General features: G+C 39.0%; 1 protein-coding gene across 1 annotated transcript in view; it reads right to left on the bottom strand.

Moving 5' to 3' along the window:
- Positions 1 to 1873: 1873 nt before the first annotated feature.
- Positions 1874 to 17435, bottom strand: part of tspan17 (tetraspanin 17) — a 20500-nt gene continuing 4938 nt past the window's right edge. The window contains exons 2-8 of the mRNA XM_023402151.2: positions 12752 to 12802; positions 10742 to 10888; positions 9790 to 9960; positions 9183 to 9308; positions 8880 to 8927; positions 7058 to 7174; positions 1874 to 6767 (exon numbers count right to left, since the gene is read on the bottom strand). Coding sequence (XP_023257919.1) covers positions 6702 to 6767; positions 7058 to 7174; positions 8880 to 8927; positions 9183 to 9308; positions 9790 to 9960; positions 10742 to 10888; positions 12752 to 12802 — 726 coding nt within the window. The 3' untranslated portion in view covers positions 1874 to 6701. The remainder of the gene's footprint in view (positions 6768 to 7057; positions 7175 to 8879; positions 8928 to 9182; positions 9309 to 9789; positions 9961 to 10741; positions 10889 to 12751; positions 12803 to 17435) is intronic.

Here is a 17435-nt window from a genome sequence, read left to right as displayed (position 1 = left end):
AAAATATGATAGTTTAGCAAAAATGTACAGATTACCACCTGTAAAGCCAAATGTTGTTGACACCATTCATACTTCAATATGCTGAGTCAACCCAAACCAGCATATATTATCAAGTGATAAAATTATTGTTTTTTAGTTATTATTAAGTTTTCATTGCATGCTCAAGAGAGAACACCCTTTCCTTACTGCACACACATCTTGTCTCTGACTTCACCCCAGTCTCACAGATCTAGAGATACCTGTTCAATACCTACTGTATTCACATTGAGTTCAGGAGGCCAGATGCATTACCATGTTCGGTGCAGACGTGAGGCAGCATACAATAGGAAAGCTGCAGTGGTAGCATCAGTTCAAAGTGAGAAGGCAGCAGGGCCTGATGAGGCCTTGCAGATGTGTGATACAATCTGGTGATTAAATTTTTAAACTTCACTCATGAAGGAAATGGAGCGTGTATCTAGCAGTGCTATCACTGAACTGTATCCTTTAAATAATATTAAACGGTCTGGTTTTGTATGACAAACTACTGGGCAGATGTAAGGAAGCTCTGATGCTTTTGTGCAGATAAGAACACAAGGCCACTCACATCTACTGGACAGATAATTCTTATGGTAGGAGCCACTTTAAATCAAATCACAAAGGAGGAATCTCAGTTGCAGCAGCTGTCGTTGCGACCATGACTCTGTGTGCTTTATGTAAACCGGTACGACACCAGATTGAGGAATTTTCAAGGTTTAGAAATTATCATTCTTTGCTGTTCCCTGTGGCTACAAACTGAAGACTGTGTCCACTGAGTCGTTTGTTAAGTGTCAAGGAAACAGCTCAGCTCTGTGCATCCTGCTGGAGTGGAGTGTTTTATCTTTGAGATGCATGATAAAAGAAAATGTCAATAACCTCTGAAGTTGATGGATTAATTTTGTTGAAGAGTTATTCACTTTGATCTCAACATCTAAAGACTGAGCTGTAATAGCAGGTACCTGGGTAGATTTGTAGGCCTGAAGCTTCTAGCTGCTCTCCCAAAACCACTGATGGCACAAATATAATACACTCACTCTTTCTTAACACACACACACACACATTATATATGTATATATATAAATATATATACACACACACACACACACACACACACACACACTTCAGCAGATTTAGCATTGCATTTTTCCTGCTTTACATAATTGTAAAATTAAGCCACAGCAAAAGTATATCATTGTGTGAGCTCACAGTTCCTGTTTGTCTCCCTCTATTGGCTGATTCACCTATCATATGATAAATTAAAACATTTCCTAATCAGAGAAAAACCTTAAAAACAACATTCCACTGTAAGTAGGACAATTACTGTGGCATTCATGCTCATATTTTAGTCACCGACAGCGACTGCTTGACCCTTTTCTCGAGTTCAGCAGTGGAATAAGTAAAAAGTCTGAATACCACAGTGTTAAAACACAAGTAAAAGTCCTGCAGACAACATTTACAAGTAAAGAAATGTTATCATGAAAGTGTAAAGTACTCATTCTGATATATTATACACATATCATTATTGGATTATTACTACTGACACATTCACATGCAAGCAACAACATGTAGTAGTTGAAAAGATGAAGCCACTTTTAAACTACTTAAACATATTTTTTTGGGAATTTAGTCCATAACAAATCATTATATTTAATGTATTGGTCTATAATACTAATCTGCAAAAATAATCTGTAACTTCACGTGTCAATTTGAGTTACAACTACACAGTTTCCTTCTGAGATATACAGCACTAGAGTAAAAGTATACAGTAGCATAAAATGGAAATATTCAAGTGAAGCACAATTACCTCAAAATTGTAATTCATCATTTACTGTGCGATGCTTAAAAAAACACTGCTTCGTTATCTTAAATCCTTTAATATATGAAAGAGCCATATTTTAACACAATATACAGTGTAACAGACCATGTCCCACAGTTTTCATTTACATTTTCTTACAAGGCTGCCCGTCGGAGTAGACGGGTCTCAACTGAAAGAATGGATCAACAGTATGGATTTGTTTGCTGTATGCTGCTGCAATCAAGATACAACTGAAAACGGACAAACTGTAAGTATCACAGAGAAAAATGTTTTTGTTGCCCAGCGGAACAAAGATATTTATAGTTGTTTATGTGTGGTTAAAATATCATTTATTACTGTATTCATATTCTTCAACTGTGGACAAATGTGTAAGAACTAAGGAAGCCCTGAGAGCCAATAGAGATCCATTTCTTAAGTCTGATCTAAATAGTTTTCTTTCCTGTGTTTATGACTCAAGAAGAGGTGGGAAAACAAAAAGGTATTTCTAAAGTCCTTCATTTTTTTCCATTTGTGAACATGCGGAAAAAAGGTTTAACTGGATGAAAAAAGCTTTACCAGAAGGTTATTTTCTGTTTCATTTGTGAAAACAAGTGGTAAAAAAAGTCAGTCTTGTGTCTGTGATTTTTAAATTCTCGACGCTCTCTGAACGCAAGGTGCATACAGTATTTTTTGTGTTAGCAAGTCGTGTCTTTGGTTTGGCTAGAAATGTATTTTAATTGGCGGTGTCCTGCCGTTAGCATTAGCTATACTGACGTTAGCTGTTAGGCCACTATCTAACGAACAGTTGTTGTTGTCTGGACATTGTTTCACTTGGCAAAACTTTTTTTCCAACACTTGTTTCACATACGAAAAAAAAAATTAAGGAAGTTTAGAAAAGTTTATTCTGGGAAAACCTTTGTTTTCACCGGTTCTTAAGTCATAAATGAGAGAAAAGCGAGAGGAGAGAAAATAGTTTAGATCAAAGGGCTCACCAGAATTTTTTTCCTAACTTGCCTCCTGGGGCCTCCATAAAGAACCCATCATCAACTTCACTTGATCAAATGTCATGACCTGGAATGGAAATGTCAGTACCAACAACTGTGATATTATGGTATTGCTGTCAATATGCTCACCAACAAGTCAATTATGCTTCTTCTTTGTGCTCTGATGTGACCAGCGTCTGCACATGATGAGGTATGATTTGTGAATGTCTGATGTGCTGCTCACCTTTGTAAGAAATATCAACAGAAATGCCTTGAGACATTAGCAGACTTCAAAGCTTGAAAAGGATCACAGGACAGATTATCAGAGTCACAAGGACAAACATTTTGTATTAAATGGATAAAGGAAAAATCATTCATAAACGCATATGTAGCTAAAGAAGTTTTACATTGACAGAGGATTTTCAAAACTCAGAGATGATGATTTATAATATTTAAAAATCATCCACATTTACAGCTACTGAAGAGACATTGAAAACCAAACCATTGTTTAACTGGTTGCTTCTGGTGATTAAAATGCGATATTGCATATAAACTGTCCACGTAAGTCTGCACACACTCCTCGAAACAGAAAAAAAATGGAATGCTCAATTGCTTTCATGCTCACTAAAACAAAATTTTAAAATGTAAAAACCAGAATAACATCCAAAATATATGTAAGGACAACTCTTTATTCACATTCCTAAACTTAATTTGTGGTGTGCATTGTGCTGCATAAGGGTAAAGATAATTTCTGAGTGTGGAGCGGTAGGTCCATGCTGATACAGACTTATACATTCATGGTATGCATAAGGCTCCTCCTCAGGAATGATTTAACTGCCCAGAGGGATAGCAGAGAAATTAAGAGGGTGTTTCATGATGCAAGGCCATTACGATAAAGGACAAAGCATAATTAGCATTATTCTCTCCCTCCCCTTTTCCCCCGCATTAAAGGAGAACAAAACCAGAACTACCCAAAGCTGTTAAAACAAACATACTCCAGTGAGTCACCTTTGTTGAGTCTGCATATTATAGTCCTGCCATGCTGCTACTACAGATTATTATGGCACTATAGTCCTCATTACCAAGGTGACTGTCTGATTATTGGCCTATCTCTGCAGAGAGAGAGAGACGGTGTCTGCAGAGAGAGTGTGCAGGAGTGCTTTTTTGTTTAAGAGCTGCAGCTCTGCCCTGCAGCAGAACTGACACCCATGGCCTCCATCTGCCTTCAGGCAGATCCTCAGCATCACTCAAAAAGGCTGCAGCCCCTCTATTTTATCATGTACAACATAAAATCTCTTTGCATGCATAAGCAGAGGTTATTTTTATGAGGAGAAGGAATGGTTAAGACCCTGAGCAAACACTTCCAATTATGGGTGATTTAAATAAAAAAAGATGAGCACCCTTCAAAGATTTGTTGAACTGATTCATCACACATTATTAACTGTTACATCCCATTTTTAAAAATTTAGATGTAGAGGGGAAAAAAACAAACAAACACTGTTTTCACCCTGATCTTCTAGACTGAAGTGGGACAGACTGACTTAGAACAGTTAGTGAAATTAAAGAAGCCCACACACATTTAGAAAAACAGGATAAGGACATGTAATGACGCACGGCAGGCGATCATAAGGTGCTGTTGCTGGATGAACTCTGATATATATTCTACATACAAGACTCAGTAAAGCAGGAAAGGTTTTGGTGTAGTGTTCACAGACTACTAATGCTACTCATCTTCCAACTTGTGCATTGCAAATTCAAAATGTGTTTTTTGTGTCTGTGCATATGGATGTGTGTGTGTTGGTGTAAATCCTGCCTGTGCTATGTATGTGAATGACACTGCTTCAACGGGAAACAACTGCAATGATTAAATGCTTAGAGTAATGTGTTAAATCATCAAGTGAACCCAGTTAGAACTACATTCTGTGAGGATCATGGACAAAATGAAAATTTTCAAGGGGCAACTTGAAGAGGTCTGATTTTGTTTTTTTATAATGAACAACAAAGGGCAACATAAACCGAGTAGAAAGTGTAAACTTGAGAAAGAACAAATAATCGGAATATTTCCTTAGCCTGGAAACAATAACAACATGGCAGATTGTTCAAATGCCATGATGCGAGACTTGTTATTAGCTTGGTTACTGCACTACATATCAATAATCTAGTCAAAGTTAAAGCAGCATTCATGTTATATTGAGAATGTAGCTAATATCAAAACTGCATGTATTTACTATTCTATTTAAAAAAAAAAAAAAAAAAAAACAGTCCAAATAAAAAGACACAACATTGAATAAAAGATAAAAGCGAAGCTATAACCTTTTTACTTTTTGTTTGATTTCTCCATTCAACTGGCACTTCCCACATAAAGGGACGATAAATTCACATTTTGGCTATCTAGAAATGCTTTTTGTTATTGTTGGCATTCCTAATAAAATCTAAATTGTAGCCAGATAAAACCTTGGCAGTTAGTTTGTGGCCAGCTCATATTATTTGGTCTCCATTAGGACTGCTAACAATATCAACAATAAGAAGATATTTCGCAGTTGACTGATGGGTCAGAGGTAAAACAGGTGCCTGTTGAAGTCAAACAATGAGCCCAGGATATAAATCTGTGTCTATGAAAGAACAGGAAATAAAGGATGAATAAAAGACATCTTTAAGAACACACAAAGACTTTTCATAATACAGAGGACAAAATTAATGTAAGACAAATGTGGTAACATAGGTCAAGTAAAAAGGCCCCAGACCAGCAATCCCATGTGCTTGAGGGATGCTCAGAGATAAAAGACAAACTCAATCATTAAACCCTTTTCCCGCTTTAGCATAGACCTACAATCCTAACCACACCAGGCCATTATATATAATACAATCCAATATCCTTCAGTAAATCAACAGATAATACAATTACTGCAGGGCAAACAGGGCGACTTTCGAGGAACTGTCAGTGTTTTTCTGCATTAGTTAAACAGACATGCATATTTATCCAAGTTCAACAGACATGGATGGAGAAAAAATAGATATGCTTTTAACCAGTGACAGAAAACATATATTTTCAGCCAGGCCCTGAGGTATTGTGGGGCGGGGTGCAGAGAATTCCATGTGAAGATCAGGAAGGAGACAAAAATATCACTGGAAATTAATGGCACTTTCTTTTACATTTTGAGTTAGAATTTAAATCTCCTGAAATGGTTTGAAGTTGCAGACACGACCAGCCAGTGTTCAGTCTTTTCAGTGGTCATAAAAGGTCACAATGGAGAAAAATGACACGTAGAGGAATCCATGTGTTTGTTGGCCGGCCGGCCAGCCACCCACCATCCCCTACAGCAGGAAGTGGGATAAGCATGTTTAAAACAGGCAGTTTTTAGAGGAGATATTCAACCCCTCGCTGAGTGGGACAGAGGCTCGGTGACAAAGTAACGCTTGACCTAAAAGATGAGACTTGTTGTCCCTTAACCTTTGTGTGTTTTTTGTTGTCTCTTACTTTCATCCATGGCCTCCATTCTCCCAGCTGACAGGTGTCCTTGTGCAACTGTGACCCATAAATACACTTGTCCAAAGAACAAAATCAGAGGAAACAGAAAAACAGAACCTAACTCGGAAGTAGGCTGGGCCATCCTCTGTATATTTGGGTTAAAATCCCAGCTGAGTGGTAAACAAAGTGTTGACTGTTTGGTTTGCTTGGGATATTTTTCTTCTCCCACACTCAAGTGTCACTGATAAACAGGGAAGTAAACGCATTGTGTCTGCTTGTCTGCAAGTGTGAGAGTGTGTATGTGCTGCTTAGCTCAGTGGTAAAGTGGACTGTGTTGAATGTTCATGGCTCTCCGTCCTCAGCTGGATGGGACCGTTTGTGTGCTGTGTTGACCTGGTGTGGGTGTGAGGGGCAGGACTCCCTCACTTCACCTCTCCTGTCACCAGTTGGCCTTGACAGCTTTGACATCACTGACCAGGTTTTGAGCGAGGCAGATACCAAAAATCTGAAGAGGAAGCCAAGCAGGACATTAGACCAACTGATGATTACAAAAAGTGAGATCAGAATACGACACGTTATGGTTAAAAAAAAAAAAAAAAAAAAAAAAAAGAGCAGACGGCTGTATTGCAGGGATTTGACAGATGTTGCCTGTTGTAACAACTAGATGGCAGTGATGACACAAAATCAGAAACCATTCACATTGTTTGTTTTAAGTAAACATATCATTTCAAATGCACAAAGTCTCCTCATGTGAATGTTTCCAAGTAAAATAATATACAAACAAGGACTTCTTACCTGTAAAAGTGCAATACCAACAAAGATTCCAGCTACAATGATCAGGTTGTCCTGAAGCCACTTCTCAAACTGTCCCACACAGCCCTTGGTATAGATATATTTCTGCCGATCCAGCTCCTTGTCAAAAAAACAAATAACAAATTAGAAGTATATTAAAATATGAGTGAATACATTGTTGACGTTTTTTTAATCACATTAAATCGAGCAGCTCACATAGAGGACACTGGCCTTTTGCATAATCCAAATAAACATCTGAACTTTGACCTATGACTAATGCTGGACAAAACAAACAACACATAACATTTTGCCCACTGACTCCTTCACTGCTGAGGAGGGCATGAGTAGTGACTGATAGCCAGTCACTCTGAGATCACAACATGTCAGTGTCTGGAAATAATGGACAATATCAAGGCGATGTATTCAGTTTCTCTGTGGACCCTGTCTGGCCTGAACAAACAGGCAGAAGCTGTTTCCTGTTACCGGACAGATGGCTGTTTGCGTTGTGAGATTCAGCTGATGGTGTATGCGGTCCATTCAGAGATGGAAATAAAAAGGTGTAATTTAGAGCCGCAAAGACACTAAAAAAAGGGGGATAAGAATGGGTGTGAACAAGGCTATATACAATGCTCTCTTTGTTACTCTTCAAGACAAGTCAACTAGGCAAACCCTTTGTTCTCTTGCAAAACCTGAAAGCTATCTTTTAACCAATGGGAGGTGAAGGGAGCCCCTTGGCAGCCAATAAAAAAGCAGGAAACACAATGTTGTTCTGGCTGTGAACTTCCTCAGAAGCTATTTCAGCCCTCTGCCTTTGTTGTGCTGCTGTCTTCCTCATGTCTCCTGCTCTTCCTCTTTCTCAGCCTGCACTACATAAAAGAGCTGCACAGGAACTTACTGCACATCACTGATGGTTTCAGCAAAAAGTCAATGACCAGGGCGTTAGCACAAGAGCACACAGAGAAAATTCATACCAATGCAGTGGCAGGTGGTTCACTGTATTGCAGTGTGCCTAGCAACAGCAATCTTTCTGACTGCAGTGCAGTGAGTTGTAACCACCACACCCACACACACAGGAAAAAGGAACGGACTGGCATAACCCACTGAGTTGCCAATTACAGAGTGTAGTAAGGCTGCTCTCTAGGCTATAACTGGAGCCTAATTATCCCCGTTAGAAGAACAATCTGTTATTAAGGCAAGAAGCATGCAGAAGAGCCTGTGTGCTATTTAACCCTTTACATTCTCTGTGTCTGCTGTGTTATGTTACTTTGTATTTTCCAAAAAAAAAAATGCTATAAAATCTAAATTTGATTGGTTCCATTCAAAGTTATTTATTTCAAACATTAATCCCAATGGATTAATGTTTGAAATAAAACTGGGGTAAATTAAATTCGGTGATTGAGACAAGAAATAAAGCCCAATACAAATGCATCCAACTGCCACTTCTCCCTGAACAACTGCTTAGATCCTTTCAGTCAAGCTCGCAGCTTGTCAATCAACTTGCCCTCAGGAGTAATTCCACTCAGAGGCCTTGCGTCAGTTTAACCAGAAAGGCTGGCACTGGCTGCCAATCATGCTCCATAACGGCCACTGACTGTCACTGACTGTAGTGTGAAGGAGAACTGGTTCTGTTTAACTGCAACAATTTTAGTACACTTTTAAATCTAGATTGATTAGAAAAATATTATAAAGCACAGCATTAATTTTCAAAGAGCTACACCCTGAAAACAGAAGTGTGAGTGAAGTAAAAGAAATACAGGGTTAAGTATAAGAGATCTCTAACAGATCAGAAGTGGTAGAAACATGATTATTGACTATTGATACTAACCCCTTGAAGCCGAACATCATAACCACACTGTGTGTTGATGACATCCTCCTGTAAAAACAAAGAATACAACAATATGAGGTCCTCATTCTGGATTTTAGAAGAGTTATTAAAAAGTTGAATAAAGGTGAATTCCTTTTTAGCAACAGCTTGACCATTTTCAACTACAATCTGAATACAATCTACAAGAATAAACTTAAATACTAAAAGAAATGTTGCAGTTGCATTACTTTTAGATTATTAATTCAAATCATGATATTGGATTATGCACAATTAGTCATATATTATTAATGCTGAGTGACTCACTGCGGGGTCTTTGACACAACATGAAAAGGGCACTCCGCAGCGCTCCCTGCTGGGATTCAGCTCAGTGCAGTTGAAGTAGATGTTAAGGTTCCAGTCGTCGGGCCCGTGCGCTCCACAGCATGACCACTGAGACGGCAGCAACGATAGGAGATTAAACAGCCCACTCTGGCTAATGGACAAATTTATTTTGTTTGATCTGGTCATGAAAAAGCTCTTTAGAGCCTGGCTCAAGTCAGCTTGGGCGGGTAGTAACTACAGATAGTGAGACTCAAATGGCGAGACAACAGCGGATCTAATCGCCTTTACAGTACAACATGACAGAGCCCAGCGTTTTCACATGGGAGCCAATTATCTAAACTGTTTAATTCATATAATTGGATAATCATTTGAAGGAAATACAATCACATTAATCATGAGCTTTACTGCACAGCTGCAGCAGCTGACTGCCCCAAAACTGAGCAGATTCAACATCAGTTTATAAACACATATAAACAACATCTCTAAAAAGGGGAATGACTTCTTACAGCCAAGAATCATGAGATGTTAAACGAAGTTTTTTTTTCACCGTTAGTGACACAGATATCTCAGTCAGTAGTTATGGACTCACATATTCCTGGGCAAAGTCAATGAGATTCTGCAAGTCGATGTCATCTCGGTAGGCCTTGACATTATTGTTGATGAAAAAGTTGAGCTGGTCTTTGATCCAGTCTTTAAAGACAAAGGCAAGGATCCCCGCAGTCAGCTCCAAGAAGAAGATCAAACCCAGGAACACGGAAAACTGGAAAGTACATGGCACGCACACGCACGCATGCACACAAACACACACACAGAAAACAATAAATCTGTCACATCAATCAGGGAATTTTTCTGGCATTTCTTGTAAAAGAATTAAAAGGACAATAGCTCTGACGTAATGTCCTGTGCAGGTCTGGCTGTAAAGCATGCACCGATTTGCTGAATGTGAGTGTGGCAACAAAGACCGCAGTCCCAAAGGTACCATTATATCATCCCTTTACAGTAAATGTAGGAGGAGACAGGGCTAATGATAAATGCACAAAAGCCACATTAGCTGCTCACTCTGACGCCTGACTTACTGCTGCTAATGGACATCGGCTGGAGTTAATAGCGACTCAGAATCGCAGCCAGCAACAAGGCAAGTTTGTCTCTGTCAGTCACATGTTGTTATCAATACAGCTCAACTCAAATAAGGCTCCCAAAATCGTGGTGTCACAGCTTTGGGCTTTGAAACAATTCTCTGCCTTTTTCAGATCAAAGACAAAGAGGTGCCGATGAAGAAAACGTTGCTTGACACTGAGGAAACATTTTGGTTGCCTATTAGGAATGGATCTGTGTTTCTGATTTTTACTTTCGGATGACACAGGAGTTGGTTTAGTGATGAGATAACACATCTTTGTGCCACACAACCGCCCATAGCATTTGGCTCGGATGAGTGACACCTGCTACAGTGACAGGCTCAGCTCTGGTGTGAACTGCAGATCTAAGGCGTGTGAAGTGGTTAAAATGGTGTCTGTGCTCGGAAAAATCGGGAGCTGGCTTACAAATTTAAGTAGGAAGGTGTTCTCTCTGAGCGCTCCAATACAGCCAGCAAAGCCCAGGATGAACATGACCCCTCCAACAACGATGAAGAGCCACACGGGGTCGAAGCCTCCTAGATCTGTAATGGATGACAGATTGGACAGCACGCCCTGAGGGAGAGGAAGATAGACAAAAGAGAATGGATAAAATTCTGACTATAATACTTCCAAAATCAATCCTCACTGTCTCTTTTACAAGGTCTCATCAAAATCTCTCACTCTACAAAAACACAGTTAACCTTGAAAAGAGTGTGTGATGTCAAAGAGAAAAAGTGAATTTAACTGACGACAGCCAAGAGGCCACTGGGGTTGCACTCTTCAGAGAAGCAGCAGAAAACTCTATTAAAAGGCAATACTGTTATTTCATTAGAATGATAGCTATCAAATGTGTTGCCTTCTAAATAAAATAACAATCCGCCCAGAGGATTTTTTTCCATCAATTTATCTACAACACAATTTCACTCTCTGGCAGATCTATGTCCAGCCTACAAAACAAGTAAGTTTTATCAGGAGAAGCAGAGTTCAGGGCCTTCTGCAAACGTTCACAAACAGACATCTGTCCTTCCTCTCTGCATATCCTGTCCCCACAGCCCTACGGCCACAATGTGTCCAACATGTTTTCCTGTCCTGTCTCTGGCCAGCATCATTACACTGACAAACAAGTTTTATCTGAATTAACAGCCCATTTCTCAAATATGTGTTACACCTTAAAGCCAAAGAGCAGGCTCACTACAAGATGTGTTAATGTCACTGGGTAGAAAAATGCAAGGTGCAATGTTTGTAGGTACAAAAGCTTGTCCAGATATAATGAGTGTTCCTATTCATGCACGGTTTCTCACCCTCTCTTCATATATTTCTCACCAAAACGGAACCCACTAGAGTTTTTGCCTGTAAATGTGGGCACCTGCTCTCATTTCTGACATCCTGTTTGCTTGTCACATATATTTCACATGCAGCGAAAGCCCAAGAAGCTGAAATCTCATACTGCTGAAGTTAAGCTCCCTCTGCACTGAGCTAGGGGACAACGATAGGACAATACTGCATTCTTGTGTTTTTATGGCACTGGTGCAGAATAAACTGCCTTCATTTGAATTTAAGCGTGAGGCCCTGAAACAATAATGTAGTCTGGCTGCACGCAGTGGGCTTGAAACTAATCAGCTTAGTCACTGAGACCCAAACTCACCATTATGCCTTTGCAGTACCCGCTATTCATCATTCGGCAAAATCCCTTTAAATTATTCACTCTGTTCCACAAAGGTACTCCAGTGCAAGGCCTATTTGCACAGTTCATGACCAGACGTTACTAATCGGTACATGCTTCCACACTGGTGCAGCATTTACTGAACTGACTGGTACAATTTCTAGCTAATTAATGAGCAAATTAACTGTAAACTCGATTGGAAGAAGTTTTGAATGTTGCCATGATACACTGCACATGAGAAGTTGATGGCAGCAGCTGACTTTTGTAGCCTGTACACTGTGGAAAATAAACAGTAACCAGTTTCCAAACAGATTTGGAGGACCAGTTCATTTTGTGACTGTCGTACAACACAAGACATTAAATTCCAATGGCTGTGAGTCAAATGAGTTTGTAATTTTGGCTGAACCCATTTCTAGCTCCTGTTCAACTATTGGAAAAACATTTGCTACACACAGGCTCAACAAATCTTAGAAAGTTACACGTCACACTGGTGCTGCAGCAACATAGTTCATTTCCTAAGGTGGCTAAGAAGTTTTTACCAGGACCATTATCAGGTAATAAGAATTTAAGTGCTATAAAGTGTTACAGGAATGGTGCTTCTATTTTTTCCACATCAGTCCACTCAAAAGCCCTGTTTCCATCTAAACTCTCCTGCAAATTGCACTTACAGCTTATTCCAGCCGGAATATGGGGAAGAATTTGAGCTATGCTGTTGAGACAGTCATGCTGTACTTCACCAGTGTGTGTTTGTGTGTGCATGTGTTTATACTTACCTTCTCCGCCCATGCCCACAAGCCTATGCCCAAGAATGCTGCTCCTAGTAACTGTAAAACAAAGCACACAGAAGAGGGTTTGTTGTCAGACAGAAAGCAACAGTACTCATCAATTAGAACCATTTCAAGGCATCCTGTTTCAAGTATCTAAAAATGTGTTTTTTTTATTTAACCCTAACCCAATAGCAACAGAAACTGAATGAGCATCAATCGAAGTTAAAGGTAGAAAAGTTCTCAGTGGAAAATCAATGTGTCACTGTTTAGTGTTTTAACGCTCAAGTTTACCATTCAAAAAATTCTTCTACCAAGACTGCGTGGGTGTGGTTTGATCATATGTGATTTACAGAGGTGTCTCCATGGCAACACATGTAAACAACCCAACAACTGTCTTCAGACTCTGATTTTTTTTTGTTAAATTCTGATTGATCCACAGTACACCATGACATCACCTTTTCTCAACACAGCCTTTCCCACACCAAATATATGAGAAGAGCACAGACAAAACACAAATATAGAAATTTCTGATTCAATAACCCAGTCCTCTTTTAAAACTGGCAGTTAATAGTGTGTTCACGTAGAAGACCATTCACTTAGAGAAAGAATCAAAGTGAGATAATTGGCTTTTAGAGCCTTTAAACAAAAGTGAATTCTCAGAAGATGTCTTTTAACTTGCTGTGGGCAGAGTGAATCATTACACCTGCAGGTTATTGCAGGTTAGAGTCACTGCACTGGGCCGCTTAAGGCTAGAGGACGTGATATCCTGAGAGTTAAGGAAAATCCCTCCAGTATTAGCCTTCCCTCACAGGGATGGATGAATCTAAGGCTCACAGTACAACATGCCAAAAAAAAAAAAAGGGACTTCAGAAAGTACACGGAGGCTGCCTGAGATGGCCACAGTCCTGGGCCATCCTTTGTAAATATCTAAAATTATACATAAACAGCAATAAGGCTTCAAGATTTTACTAGTCAGCCTACATGTCAGTAAAAACACCCATTGCTTTCCTGCCACACAATGTCATTCCTAAGACATTTGGGGTGGTAATGAACTTAACTGAGACACGCTACAATGGCAGAGTCTGAAATATAATAGCTCCATTGAAATTGGGTTAAATCTTGTTGTTGGGAAGCTGATTAAACCAAGGGGAGCAAGTAAAACGATGGCAACCTGTCAATGCACACACAACCAACAAGAGCAAGACCAACAATGTGACAGTATGCCGAACAACAACAACAACAACAACAACAGCAGTAACTGTGAGGGTGTGCAGCTGAGTTGGCCTGGTAGTTACATAAGCGGCTGTAGTGAAGGGCGTGGTGGCTTTAGCTGTAAAGTGACATGCAGGAAGAGTCAAGGTAAGCAGGTGGAGATCAGTTAGAAGAGATTAGACTGACTGAGTGGAATTAAACCATTCAGCCTCTCACTTTAAATAATCCACACAGATTAAAGAAGGCACAAAAACGTGACAGAGAAAACAAGTCTCATTTAACAGCATGGACACTACAATTATATAACTCCACCTAAAGTATATTTGGATCCAGATACTGTTTTTTTGGATAATTTTCAATTGTGACTTCCTATAAGAAAGTGAATGTTGCCAATGATTTTTGGTAATTTATTGTGATTATTTAACTCAATATGTCATCCAGACAGTGTCTCAATGACAACTGAACGTTTTCATTGAGGGAGGATTTATTGCAAGACTGTTTAGACTGCATTAGTATTAGCATGGTGTCCCTAATAAACTGAAAACTGGGCATATATGTGTTCATAGGATGGTTATTTAATTTTCTTTTACATCTAAATGTGATTGAAACTTCAATAAAAACTACAACATTTGTTGTATCTATTTCCTAATGGCTATTTGGGTGAGCCGACATTGAAAATAACAAATATTTTTTCATATTTGGATTTTAAATAGGTGAAAAATAATTCTGTAACCTTTGTGGTGGTGTGTTGTTTGTGTGTTTGTGTGACCACACTGCCATGTTCTCCAAAATCTAAATTCAGTAAATCGGGTTAAAGAGGTCACTCTTCTATTCTTGAACACATTTCAAAAATTGCAGGCTGGCCAAGTGCAATATCCAAATCGCAGGAGCTCACAATATACAAATATAAATGAAGCATTGTGGTGCTACACAGATGCACAGATGCCCTGGCCTGCAAATCATATTCTTCAGATGTAAGGGAACATGCTTGTTTGGTACAGACCTCAGCAAAAATATCATCATCAACATTTTTCTACTGATCTTTTTTTTTTCAGTGAAAATGGAATGCAAAAATTCCCATTCCCATTAAAATTGTGACCAAAAGCAACAGCAATATCAAAATAATCACAGTATGATTTTTTTTTTGCATATCAATCAGTCCTAACCAGAACTATGGTGATATAGTATTCAAGCCTGAACAGTCTGTGATGTAACAAGCTAAAATTGTATTTGGTAAAAGTTCAGTTGTTTTTATTAAGCACCAAGCAAAGGAGTCCAACTTTAAGATGAGAAATAAATTATTTCTGGATGGTACGGAATGAAGCTTTCCTAATCCCTGTGGGACAACACAGCACCTGTATGTGTTATATAACAGGGTGTGACATTTTAACTGCAATGGTTAATGTGGTTAATGTCTGACACACACAAAAGCATGTATTTCCAAAACTACAGTCAACACTACAATTGGGAATAAATTAGTTGAATTTGCCATAATTTGGAAGAGATGAGAATAGCTTGAATTTGAGTATGAACATTAACAGAATCTAGTGCTGCCTTCAAGGAAGAATGTCACAAGAGATACTTCAGTACCAAGTCGATGCCAAAATTCGGAAAATTCCTACAGCACTTGTTTTTTAACAGTACCATGGTTATCATAGGTACCATAGATGTCCTGATTACTGGAGATGTGATTCTTTCAGGGCTGATGCGAGCAGTTCAATAACCCTACAAGGGTTCTAGTCTGACATCGAACTCCAAGTGGAAGGAAGCAGGCACAGTACACAACAACGACGACAACGACAACACATGGAATGGCGGCATTAAATCCAAGTGCAGCAGTTTTGCATTTGACGCTGATCATCAAGGACACTTTATAGACAACCAAAAGCCAGTATGCAAATGGTGCCACAGAGCATGGAGGAAACACCTCAATTTATCTCAGACACATTTCTGATGATACCAGTGCAGCAGAAAAACGTTTAGGGGACAAAGAGCATATAGTCCATACTGACCAATGTCATTTATCCTCCTGTTTATCATGCAGTATTTCATGTAAATTATAGTTCAACTACTTTTAGCCAATTTCTCAAAACATCAAGTACAATATGCCCTGATGATTCAGTATAGACACTTCCCCTCTCTCTTCCCATTTCTCCTGCTTCTTCCTTCCTGTGAACTATCCAAAGGTATCTTCATTTTGGTGCTTCTAAAATAAAACACCAGCAGAAAAGTGCTTTTGTTAGATGGCCAGTTCTGTTATTACTCTGTACTTCAATGCATGTCAAGTTGCATTTCTTCCTGCCACAGCTGAGGGTGACCTTGAAGGCAGCTTTAGCAGCCTGTCATTTTGGCTTACTATCTCTTTTTCAGTCTGAATATTTTCCATTAATTTTATTTATAAAATACACAGTAACTGAGTCTTTTCGGAGAGACCAGAATGCTGAACAAAACTAAAATAAAAATCACACCCAAAACTTTATTTCAGGGATGTTCCAATACTGATACTAGTATGGAAATTGCCTCAGATACTGCCTAAGATGTTGTATCAGGTATCTGAGACTATGCAAGTCTATGAACCAATCTGGTACCACATAACTTACTAATAACCTTTACAGTTTCACACCTTGATAAAACTGCAGTTTTCCTGGAAACCAATTCTTCTTCCCTGCTCTAAAACAGTAACCTACACAGGAAGTTGCATTGTGCAACCACTGGCAACTACTGTGAGAGCAACGAAGAAGAACCGGTTTCCATTAAACAGTGTTACGTTAGCAATATGTGATTTGGTGATTTGTCACACTGTTAAGTCCTTCCAGTATAAAGGCTCTGTACTCGGTACTCTGTATCTGCCTATACACAAGTTCAGTTCAAGTATCGGATATCGCGAAGGAAAAAAAAAATGGTATTAGAACATTTCTACTTTGTTGTTTGTTTTTGATCTCCCTATGAAGAGACTTGGCCTACCATTAACTCACAATACCAAAAGTTGTACAGTGAAGTGTCAATTAGTTTTTAAGCTTAACATGTAAGCCTAGAAACCATATTCTGATAAACCGTACAATGTATGTTTTTAAAGCCCTATCTGTGCACACAGCTTCCTTCGTGTGACAATAAGGTCTGGATTCATGTGAATTTGACTGAATGAGTACATTGAAACTGAATTGAACATGCCTTTGTGTAGTGCTTGCATTACTTTTATCTCACTTGTCGCACAGTGTTATGTGGGCAGCGGGGGTCAAATTCAGGTCAGTTGGTGGCAATGAAACACATTACCTGTGCTAAACTCAGTCACTGCCACCTTGAGATAAAAACATTCTCCAGATAATCATTGCTTTTTACTAAGTAGCTGATAGAAGCAAAGAGAACATTTTTACACACATTCTACATTCATGTCAGATCTTCTAAGCAATTTAACAATAAAGCCAAGAACAGTACAGCACTGTGTTCTTGTTTGTTCTTGCTTAGTTTACACTTCATT

The sequence above is a fragment of the Seriola lalandi genome, unplaced genomic scaffold (assembly GCF_002814215.2).
Source record: "Seriola lalandi dorsalis isolate HSWRI2012SDOR001 ecotype SW California unplaced genomic scaffold, Sedor1 jcf7180002053898, whole genome shotgun sequence".
NCBI classification, from domain to species: Eukaryota; Metazoa; Chordata; class Actinopteri; order Carangiformes; family Carangidae; genus Seriola; species Seriola lalandi.
Note: the sequence above shows the minus strand (reverse complement) of the source record. Positions and strands in the feature narration are given on the sequence as shown.